The sequence below is a fragment of the Lontra canadensis genome, unplaced genomic scaffold (assembly GCF_010015895.1).
Source record: "Lontra canadensis isolate GAN:19392208 unplaced genomic scaffold, GSC_riverotter_1.0 scaffold74, whole genome shotgun sequence".
NCBI classification, from domain to species: Eukaryota; Metazoa; Chordata; class Mammalia; order Carnivora; family Mustelidae; genus Lontra; species Lontra canadensis.
Window position 1 is genome coordinate 8,302,932 of NW_022631068.1, and position 12,291 is coordinate 8,315,222.

A 12,291-nucleotide genomic window follows, 5' to 3' on the forward strand; every position below is an offset into this window, starting at 1 on the left:
GTTATCTGGGACCTGCTCTCCTAAGAAAGGCTAGAGTCACTTCCAGGTCCCTGCAGACCTCTAAGCCACACAAAATGGATGCTGAAGCAGCAATATTATGGAAATTTAGCTAGACTCTTAAAAGTGCCCTTTTAAAAAGGTCATTCTAAATATGACTTTATTTTCATAATTTCTAAAAGGGATATTTGCATTGAAGCCAAAGACGTGCCTGTATCATAATGAAAATCATTTTTGAAAAAGATTTTATTTATTTATTTGAGAGAGAGAATGAGCATGAGTTGGGGGGAGGCTCAAAGGGAGGAGAAACAGGCTCCTTGTGGGCCTTCAATGTACAGCTCCATCCCAGGACACTGGAATCAAGACCTGAGCCAAAGGCAGATGCTTAACTGACTGAGCCACCCAGGTGCCCCATAATGAAAATCTTTTAAGACAGCTCAGTGCCTAAGTTAAATTAGTTAGAGTGATCTGATGATTTTGCATTGAGGAGGGGAAAAACAAAACAAAAAGAATAAAGGCATCCAAGTTTAAAGCTATTTAGGAATAATGAGCGGTGGGTTAATAAGACTTTCTTTTTCTTGCCCTGTTAAATCATTAACAGAAAAGGATGTGACAGGATGAGACAGAAAGAGCCACGGACTTGGGGGGAGGGGTGGCGGCAGCAAAGCCTTTGGCTGTGTCAAGATTCTCTAATGACCAGGGTCAATGTGTTCATACCAGGGTTGTGAAATTGAAGTGACTGAGTATCAGTGTTTCCATTCGCATAGGATCCAAATATTTATTGACAAAAGAGAGACATTTTGATTGAAGGAAGCAGAAGCTGAGGAAGGGAGAGAAAGGGTAGAAACCAAACTTAACTGAGCACCTATAATGTGCAAGATACTCCATTAGGAACAATTATATATTTTAATTTAATCTAATAAATTTAATTTAATTTAATCTCTTCCAGCAACCCTCTCAAATAGGTCCTATTTTGCCTACCTTATAGATAAGATATCTTACTTTATCAGGAAGATAAAGTAACTTTTCCAATTCCAAACAGCTTGTAACGGCTATAGGAATTCTAACCTGGGATGGCCTAACTCTTCACTCCATGCACCTAGCCAAGTTCCCTGTTTTATCTCATTTCACATCGATGTCACTTTGAATATCAGCATTATTATCCACATTTAAAAATGAGGAAAAAAGCAAGGTTAAGTTGGTATTTTCCAGACTTCATTCTACTGGCAAATGCCAGCCTGGGATGAAGTTTTCAACAGTTCAAATGTAGAAAATGAATAAAGAGTCAAATAACAAAATATTAGGGTATTTTCCATGAGTCAATCAATCAATCTCTCTCTGTTTCTCTATCTCTCTGTCTCCCTCTGCCTCTCAAGAATAATTCCCTTTGACTCTGGATCCTTTATATATATTTTGGTATTAAAATGTTCTTTCTTTTCAGAAACACTGTTGAAATATAGGAGTGTGTTTGTTTGGTTGCTTTATTTATTCCAGTGTCAAAATTTGAAGCTGACAGTCCTGATGTTTATTATTGGTGTTTAACTTTATTCTTTTATAAACTACTAAAGTCCAGGAAACTCAATGTTCATTAACTTACCCCATTGTCACAGATGTGGGAGATGGAGTTGGGACTCAAATTTACTTACACATGGCTCCAAAGCCTGGTATTTCCACATTAAAATGAAGGTCCTTGGGATGTCTGGGTAGCCCAGTCATTTGGGTCTCCAGCATGATTTCAGCTCAGGTTGTGATCTCAGGATCATGAGATCGAGCCCCGTGTCAGGCTCCATGCTCAGCATGGAGTCTGCTTAGGATGCTGTCTCTCCTTCTGCCTTACCCCACCCCCATTCATGCTCTCTCTTAAAAAAAAAAAAAAAATCCATATAATTATTAGGATGCACCAGCATTATTACATTCTTCCCACCGTGCTGGGCTTGTCTCAACTACATAGTTTTATTGTTACTTTGCCTGCTCTTCGACCATAGTATAACATTTTGTCAGACAGCTAGCTGTTCATTGCTCAAAAGCACAGGAACAAACTGGTTATTCTGGTGATGTTGGTGTGTATGTGAGAGATAAGTATAATCACTTTAATAAAGATGTATTCATGGCTTATCCCATTTCATAATTTACAGATCCAGCTATGCTCTTCATTAGGTCTTCTGTATAATTGAATAGGTTGGCTGCATATTGAAGCAGCTGAACCTGTGCATGTTTTCCTCATCAGTCTCTGTATTTTATCACTTGAGTTTCTGGATATATGTATATTACTAATTAGGTTAAATTTTACCTAACTGAGATGGAATGTTTTGAAGGCCTATGCTAGCCTTTGATTGCAAAATTTTATGAAATTCTCAAGATTACTATTTAAATTTTTTGTCTCTTAATACAGAAAATCACTCCTTTGCCTAATTAATCAATTATTCACCAAACCTAGTTACATCTCTATCTCTTTTTCGGCAAGTAAAGTTACTTTTTTTTAACCATACATGTATGAGGGAAAATGACATCTGAACTTTTCCCTTTTGTTCAAGAAAATTTTAGATTCAGATTGATAAGGAAGAGCTTAAAGTGTCTAGGCACTGTTCCAACTTAAAAATCACATTTTTAATGAACTATATTCTCCTTTAAGGGAAACCATACATAGATAAGCAGTTCTTCTAAAGATGGTTTAAGTCACTGAAAAGTAACAGAACAGCCACATCCCCCAAGAAAGAAGAAAAAGAGGAAAGAAAAAAAGCCATCGTATCTATCTTATTAAATTATATTCCAAAATATCTGTATTAACATATTTCCACACCGACATTGTAAAAGAGAGAAGTAGAGAAAGAGAGCAAGGGAGAGAGAAGGTCAACTCATGATGCTGGAGCCAACAATACATGCATAATTTTTGTTTGTTTCCTTGTTTGACAGAAAAAAAATAGCTTCCAATTATAATGATGACTTGAAATTTTTTGGTGTAATTAGGTCATGTCATTTTTCTTTAATGACATGAGAATGGCATTGTATTAATGCAAATGCATCTGAAAAAGTTGTCCTTCCAAACTGTGTGAGCCACATACATTATTATGTACACAATTATTTGATGAAAAAGTAGTGTCAGGGAGTCTGCTATGATATAACTGCTATATGATATGGTATGTTTATAGAGTATCTCATATGTATCAGGTACTTTGTTCCAGGTGGTTTACAAATTCACTGTTACCTTCATTATCATCATTGCTACTACAGTATATTGAGACCTTAATAGTAAGAGGCCCTGAGTTAAATGCTTCAAGTCATTCTCTTACATAATCCTTACAAACATTTATAAAATAATATTGTTCTACATTTTACAAATAGGGATATTTAGATTGAGAAAAAAATGAATCACTTATTGCAGACCACGAAGCTAGTAAGCCGTAGATTTAAGGATTTGAATAAGACAGACTTCTTAGCCCACAGGTTTAACTACTACCTTATTCTGTTGAGTCATAAAATCTCTTGTGTAAAATAGCACTTTTCACTTCTTTCCAAGATTCACAGTTCTACTCCAGGTTGTAACAGTAAGAATTAAAAGAATGACAGTCAGTAATTATTCTAGAAAGTATTGGGGAATGAGACAAAAAATAGTCAGTGTGGGAAAAAAAGTACTGTATATGTGTGTGTATTTAACAACAGTAATAAAAAGAAAATCTATGAGCCTGAGTAGGTGACAGCAGAGACTCATTCTCTTAATGCCCAGTCATTTGTCTTCTGAAGCGTGGCTGTAGTTCATCAAGGTGAGACTGAAGGCCACGCTCCTATATCACATCTCACTTGTTTAAGAAAACAGTCTCCAAATTCCTCATCCCATCCATCTCCCCAGTCTTCTGTACTTTGTAGGCAATGGGAAATCACAAATTTGTGTATGGGGTGGTATTTTTCTAATTTGTTTTGATCTGATTGATTTTTTTATGCAGAGAGTTGGCATGATGAAATATGTTAGGAAGACAATTCTGGAGGTTGAGTGGCAGATGGATTGGAGAAAATAAGGTTAGAGAGAATTGGATAGTTTAGTTCAATAATCTAGGAAGGAAATAAAAGGATAAACCCCATGATCTCTGAAAGATAGAGGAGATTAGAGTCTAACATACTGAATTATTTTAATAAAAAATGGTTTACCGACTTACCCATGGAAAGACTGTCAGCTGCTCTCATCTGCAAGTTTCAATTCTGCAAGCCAAGATAACAGAATCCTCAAGCAATGAGCTCTCCTGAATGTATATGTAACAATTAAGCTATATTACATGTTGTTCTTGTTGTTACTTTTCCTAGATTCTGACCAATGCTTATGAGGGGAAAGTCTCAAGATTTACTATATCTTGAGTTGAGTTGTGATGAGAAGTTAAACATATGTTGATGACAGGTAGTGTAGAAGTTTCAGACACACACAGAATGCAAATCATTTGAATATGGGCATTTTTTGTTACTGTTCTTTCCGTTGCATGATTCAATTTAGTAATGGACTCATGAAATAAGTTCTGAAACTCCAACTCCATATATTTGAGTATTTAAATCTAATTTTTGAAAATTTAACCAAGTTTCAACTTCCTGTCACCCTTGTGAGTTGAAGGGAAAGGGAGAGTCCTGATGGGTCCTAGTGGTCTCCAGTATAGTACGAATGACAGACAAGTGCTTATAAAAATGGTAGATATTCCAAAACTTTCACTGGGGGAAGAAGGTTCTGGTGAGGGATGGAGGGTTTTGTTTTGGTTTGATTTGGTTGTTTGTTTTTTAAAGATTTATTTATTTATTTGAGAGAGAATGCATGCATGCATGATGGGGGTGGGGCAGAGGGAGAGAATCTTCAAGCAAACTCCCCACTGAGTGCAGAGCCCAACGCCGATGCGGGGCTCAGTCTCATTACCCATGAGATCATGACCTGAGTGAGGGACGATGTTTTTTAAGCAGTGTTGTATGGACTGAACACTTCAGAGCCCTATTCATGAATCTCTATTTTTTTTTTAAGATTTATTTATTTACTTATTACTTAAAATACTTATCAGTGAGAGTGTATGTACACAAGTAGGGGGAGCAGCAGGCAGAGGGAAAATCAGGCTCCCCACTGAGCAAGGAGCCTGATGTGGGGACTCCATCCCAGGTCTCTGAAATCATGACCTGAGCCACAGGTGGATGCTTAATCAACTGAGCCAGCCAGCCGTCCCTTTTCTTTCTTTTCTTTCTTTTTTCTTTTTTTTAAAGATTTACTAATAAATCTCTTTAGATTCCAACATAGAGAAAGCATTGGCTTATAAACTTCCTTTGATAAGTAGGCATATCATTGCAGGATAATTACAGTATACCTGTCTCTCATAATTGCAAAATTGAATATACATATCACTGCTTGGCCTACAAGTTCTTCCGTGAACCATCCCTATTCTAGTTATCTCACAGTAGTGACTATCTCCTGGCCTCAACACTGTTACCTTTGATGTGTTCTCCCATCCCAGGAATATTTTGTGTTAAAAATCATGTCTTTAGTAAAACTATAAAATGTAACATGGCAATTAAGATGTTATAAATTAATGTTATAAATTAAGATGTTATAAAGGTAAATAATAATGTGAGAAAAAAGTAGTATAGAATCTTAGAAAGATCCCGCATTCACAGCAAGGTGGACATGGGATTAATTGGCAACAATACCTTTATGGCCTTGAGAGCATTATATAGCTACTGATCTCCTCATGTGTAAATATGAGGGGTTGAGATGAAGTGGGGGGGCAAAGAGATTAGATAATAAAATGTGAAAGGAGGACTGTTATTAAACAGAGAATTTTAAGACCGTGAAAGAGCCAGCAATATTAATAGCCACAAAGACGCTGGGAGAAAGAATTGGGAAAGATGGGGTGCCTGGGTGGCTCAGTGGGTTAAAGCCTCTGCCTTTGACTCAGGTCATGATCCCAGGGTCCTGGGATCAAGCCCCGAATCAGGCTCTCTGCTCAGCAGGGAGCCTGCTTCCTCCTCTCTCTCTTCCTGCCTCTCTGCCTACTTGTGATCTGTCAAATAAATAAATAAATAAAATCTTTAAAAAAAAAAAGAATTGGGAAAGAGATTATCTGTTATTATTACATTTTTTTAAAAAAAGCATCTGTATATTAAGTCTTTACATTTATTTTTATTTTTTAAAAGAATTTATTTATCTATTTGACAGAGAGAGATCGCAAGTAGGCAGAGAGGCAGGCAGAGAGAGAGCGAGGAGGAAGCAGGCTCCCCACTGAGCAGAGAGCCCAACGTGGGACTCGATCCCAGGACCTTGAGCTCATGACCTGAGCTAAAGGCAGAGGCTTAACCCACTGAACCACCCAGGCGCCCCAAATTTATTTTTAAATTATAACCCCCAAAGAGTTTTTATTTACAATTTAACTACCACCTGCCTTCACAAAGTACGGAACCAATACATTAACTATAGTTAAATTTTCAAAACAAAGGTAAAGCAATACAATAAGTTACTTCAGGCTCGCGTGATATCACATAAAGGTCTTCTGCCATAATATCTGTATTAGTTTCCAGTTACCAATTATCATGGAGTGAATGGCTTTAAGAGACACTAATTATCTCTCACTTTCCATGGGTCAGGAGTCTGGCAAGTGTTAACTAGGTCCTGCTCATGGAGTCACAAGAGCAAAATTAAGGAGTTGGCCAGTAGCAATCTCAAGCCTGTGTTTCATTGGATAAAGCTTTAAATATATCAACATCATTTTCCATACCTTGAAACTTCTATTTTTCTCATCCTTTCTTTAAAAAGGCGTATTTATTTATTAGAGAAAGAGTGTGTGGTCACGCCCACATGCAAGTGGTGGGAGGAGCAGAGGGAGAGAATCTTTCAAGCAGATTCCCCCTGCCCCACCGCAGAGTGGGGAGTCCAAAAGCAGGGCTCTGACTTACCACCCATGAGATCATGCCCTGAGTTGAAACCAAGAGTCAGACACTTAACTGACAGAGCCACTCAGGGGCCTCTCTCGTCTTTTTTCCTCCCCTCCCCCCAAAAAAACCCCATTGTGTTAATTTTATTATTATTTGTATCTATAGCGTCAGAAGAGAAGCATTAGTCCTAAGTGATTTTGCATCCCTCCAAATCAGCACTCATGTCTCCATTTTCTTTTCTCTCCCCCTTCCTTCTTTCACTTCTGTGTGTGGGAATTACATGACTCTTGATTCTCCCCCATACCTCATGTGTAATGTCAGTGTCACTCATCATAATTGTTGGTATGTACTCATTAACACCACTAATACTAATATAAAAGAAAATAGAAGAGGGAGAAAGGGGAGAATGTTTATTGTTATAATTTATACTGAATATTTTTGTATGTTTTCTCATAATAATTCTGTGAAGTAGCTCCATTTTACAGCTGAAGAACTGAGGCCCAGAGATAAGTAACTTATTGAGTTATTTTATCAAGATCACCAATGAATAGACATTAGAGCTAAACCTCAAACCAAAGTCTATTTTACTCCCAAAGCTTTGTAACCATGTGTCTTTTTTTTTTTTTTTTTTTTTTTTGGTCTTCCTTAAGTACAGTTGTCTGGAATTTTTGGCAGTCTGGGTAATGTTGGCAACCAATGGGAGAGGGTTCCATGAAGAAACACCCCCTTTATGTTTTCACCAATGAATGTGCACTTTATCAGTGGCTATAGGGTTGATAAGATTCTTATTAAAGCATGATACCTGCAAGTTACAATTATGTTGCTTTACAATTACATCTGTTGCCTCTCTGAGAAACACTAAGAATTTTATGAAATTCATCTCATGAAATTTCTACAGTGCCTGTGAGGCACAGAAAAAAAATAAATTTAAAGGTAGTGTTCATTAGAAGATCAAAGTATCAAAAAAAGTTCACATTATCTTTCAGCCATATAACATTTTCTTTAATGTTGAAGTTTAATAAGTTTTCATTGTTCAGATGATCAAAGCCTTGTCTGAAAAGTCGGCTATGCTTGCATTAATGAAAGAAAAAACTCCACTGCAAATCCTATAGTCTCTTCCTCATGAGAATGACCTCAAGTGAAGCACCACACAAGACAGTGTTTTGAGGTTAGATTTAGGAAATTGCTGTATGTCCTTCTAAAAGATTTGTAATGTATTTGTGCATTATGAAGAAGTGGATTTCAAATTTGTGCATTTGAATTGTTGGGGTGTTGATTAAAAATGCAAACCCCATAGTCACTGGACTGAACTACCATCCAGGAGTGTTATGTTTTAACAATCACCTTATGTAATTATGTGGACAAGTCATTTAAGACCAGAACTTTAGGAAATTGCATGCTAAAGGCTTTGAGAAGAACCACTTTAAATACAACTGTTTAATATTTAAATAAACTTTTCCCCCAAACATGTAAGACCTACAAATGCCATTATTCTAAAATATATTTTGGGAAGGCTTATACTTTTCAAGATACTTTCTGCATTGATCATGTTTTTTGAGCTTGATTTCATACAATTATTTGTTAATTTCTCAAAGGCTAAATGCAAGCATGATAAAAATGCAAGCCAGTTGTATTATCACAATGAAAGTAGAATAACTATAACATTCTAAAGAAATTTTAGAGTCCAGATGTAATTCAAACCCACAGAACACAAAAACAAACATGTTAATTAGTTAGTGTACAAGGTTCCTCTGTGCCTCTGCCTACAATTCTTTGGGATAAGGTAGCCAAGGTTTTGATTACTGATTTCTATTATTATAGTTGTTATCTTACTTTGCTACTGTAATGTAGGCTTCTACAGAAAAAGGGACTCTGTGTAACCATTTTGGAGTCTCAATTAAACAAATCTGATCATATAAAAAATCAGGTGTTTATTGAAATTCTGAAGGACTAAAATATTTTCATAACCAATGAATTTCATAGTGAATCATATTTTCATTATTATTTATTCAGAGATTTCATATTGGCTCCTTGTTATCTGTTGGCCTCGAGCTGGAAGGTACAGCTGATAAATGTCACCTCTATCTTCAAGGATCTTACAATATATTAAGCAGCTAGACATGCTTATACATATAAAAACATTGTTAAGTGATCCAGTTTTTATATGCATTGTACCTTTAGAGCAGGAAAGTATGACTAAGTGCATCTACTGGTGGAAGTGACATTCTAGGGAAGGCATGAATAGCTGGTTGTCAGGATGTCAGAGTGGAGAGAGACTTTGAGGAAGGTGAGGTGGCTGGCATACATATAGGCATGGAATGGTAAAGGAATGTTGTGTGTATTCCACTAAGAGCAATACAGTGTCAGAATAGGAAGCATATGAAAATAACTTTGCTCTAAAATCTGAATTGGACTAGGTTAAGTCTCCTGTGGAACCTCTTTAGTTGTCATCTACTTGTGGAATTTATAAGATGTTGGGTTTCGAAGGCCATTTTGGTCTCCTCCTTGCTGTCAGATCCCAAGGAAGCAAATGGACTTGTTCAAGTTCAGAGCTACCCAGTGGCTATGGACTCTTCGACTCCTGGGCTCTGCTGTACACATGGAAAGGATTAGAAGAAACCACCGCCACCCCCCAAAAAGAAGCATATTCTTACAATTAACAGTGTTTGTAGTTACTTTGAAAATATGTTTAAAATAAAGATTAAGAAGAGATGCCTGTTTAGCTCAGTCAGTTAGGTGTCTGCCTTGGACCCAGGTCATGATCCTGGAGTCCTGGAATCAAGCTCCGCATGGGACTCCCTGCTCAGCACAGAGCATGCTTCTTCCCCTGACTCTCACCCCACTCATGCTCTCTCACTCTCGCTCTCTCACTCTCAAATAAATAAATAAAATCTTTAAAAAAAAATAAAGAGGAAGAGAAAAAAGAGAGGAAGAATGAAAGACAGTATGGAAAGGGGGAAGAGAAGAGAAGCAGACAGGGAAGGAAGGAAGAAAGGGAGGGAAGGAGAGAAGGAGAGAGCATGGAGAAAGGGAAGGGAGGGAAAGTCAATATTTTACCCTTGGTTAAAATGGAAACGAATCCCAATTGGAATACGTGGCCAGCAGTTCTTCAAAACTGTTGAGACTAATAAAGAAGATGAGAATTCCTAGTTAGTAAAATATAAGATCTTATTTTCCAAAATAGGATCTTTTTTAAGGTACCCAGGAGTTTTTGCTAGACAGATTGTTGACTAGACTGTTAAAATTGCTTCAGGGCTTGCAGTACTCATGTTCCTGCAGGTGTATAGACCACCGACATATCTAAGTCTTTGAGTCTAGATGTGTCACAGATACAATAGTTCTATAATTCTTTACTTCAGTTTAACTGCTTTTGCAGAGAAAGAGCTTTCCACTGGGACAGAATTTTGTTACAGTAGCTGATTTTCATAAGCATCACTAAGATCCCCAAACCACCTGTGAGTGCTTGATCTCTCCTTGGGCTTCCACTCAGGATGTATGAGTTTATTTTGTCTCTAGCTTGCCCTTTTAGCTTGCATCAAAGTAAAGGAAGTTTCTCAGTGGGAAGAATTCAAGGGAATTTTTCTATCCCCTCCTTTATTTAATTTAACTACATTGATCTATTTCATTTGCAGCTTTTACAAGAGGGCAGGACCTGCTCAACGAAGCACAAAGTCGTTCCCCTAATCAATGCTACTGCAGAACCAGTGACTGCCCCAAAGGTATTCTATTTCTTTGTTTTGATTTTGTCAGGAAGAACTCGAATCCTTTGGGTCCAATGATTTTCTCTAGCTGAAGCAGGGACGTTGTATTAACTGATAGGAAATGCTTCCTTCACCTAGGGCCTCTGGACTTTCTATGAGCACTGTGCCTGTGCCAGCCACTGAGTTTTTGGTTTGATCATCTGAGGTCTTCAGAAGAACAGGGTGAGGGAGGTACAGCCCCCAACACACACACACACACACACACACACACACACACGCACACACACACACACACGAAACAAAAATAAACAGATAACAAAAAGCATGCGTCTATTCTTTGTGGAACAAAAAAAGATAAAAGGAAGGATTTGGGGAAACAGAGGACATAGCAAGAATGACATATCCCCAACGAAAACAAACAACAAACACAATTCAGGAGCTTCCTTCTGTACTGTTGTATATTTGACCAAATATATTATATCATAGCAATTCTTAGGGATCATTTCACTTAACACAACATTTCTTAATGTTTGGGTTAGATTAATCAGAGTTGAATGGTTTAGCTGAAGTCTTCACAAAATAGTTTTTGAACTATCTTGCCATTTATAAACAGTGTTTTATGTACTTCCATGAAATAAAAGTATTAACAAATTTACATTTATTTTATTTCGGTCTAGCATTCATTTTCTGTATTTGTTGACATATACAAATTTATATTACTTTTGTTAGGATTTTAATTTTTACCTTAAAACATAATATTTATTTTAACTCTTCTATTGTCTTTTCTGTATTGTTTGACAGAAATTGCAAATGCCTCCTTGTACTGAATGTGAGGTGAAAAAAACCCCGGAAAAACAATTGACCAGCTTTGAAGGGAGGGCAACTAGAGAAGAAAAAATACTGTAAATATCAAGAAACTGTGTTAAAAACATCCACTTATGATTGTCTTCATACTCTTTTCAAACCACAGGCTTGATGGAAATACTAAGTTTTTAAAGCATGCAACTTTTTCACAATTTTCTGTAACTTTATATAAAGTAGTCTACAAAATTTCCAAGAGATTCCAGGCCAATTATGATCCTTAAGCAATAACCTAATTAAAATGGATATCCACAGTCATAAATAGTCATTGTCATCAGTAAATTGCCCAGCATAAATTGGTCAGTTCTGAACTCAAATGCAGTGAACAACATTTAATCCTTCTGATTCATTGGGTATCTAGTTCTTCTATGATCTAGCTTGAAATCAACTGGAGGATGATAAAAATTTTGTGGATCCTTGGCATTCTTAGAATCCAAATTGCAAACATATCATAAAGATTCTGTTCCATATTGGCCAACGGGAGTCACTTTAAGGTTGGAATCTGTGTCAACCTGAATATATTGTTTATTTGAGGGTGTTTATTGCCATTCTTATTATTATTTTGAACCATGTCTAAATAAAGTCAAGGCAATTCTGTCAGATTTTTAGTCAGTTAACAGAATTCATTAAACATGTTTGGTATGATGTAGACAAAATATCTGGATGAATGACTGAATTTCTGACACAATTGACAAGATCTTTTTTGGCATTCTATGGACACATCCCTATGGTTGTCTGCTGGACATTACTCCAAGTTAGGAATTGAGTTCTTTGACATGCTTGGCAAGATTTTGTGTGTGTGTGTGTGTGTGTGTGTGAAATTGGGTAGTGGAATGTGGGATGACAA

At 36.8% G+C, this 12,291-nt stretch overlaps 1 protein-coding gene across 1 annotated transcript in view; it reads left to right on the forward strand.

Annotated features, from left to right (window-relative positions):
* Window positions 1-12,044, forward strand: part of LUZP2 (leucine zipper protein 2) — a 466,130-nt gene extending 454,086 nt beyond the window's left edge. Inside the window, exons 11-12 of the mRNA XM_032881225.1 lie at window positions 10,515-10,601; window positions 11,385-12,044. Of these exons, the coding sequence (XP_032737116.1) occupies window positions 10,515-10,601; window positions 11,385-11,489 (192 nt within the window). The 3' untranslated portion in view covers window positions 11,490-12,044. The remainder of the gene's footprint in view (window positions 1-10,514; window positions 10,602-11,384) is intronic.
* The last annotated feature ends 247 nt before the right edge of the window (window positions 12,045-12,291 follow it).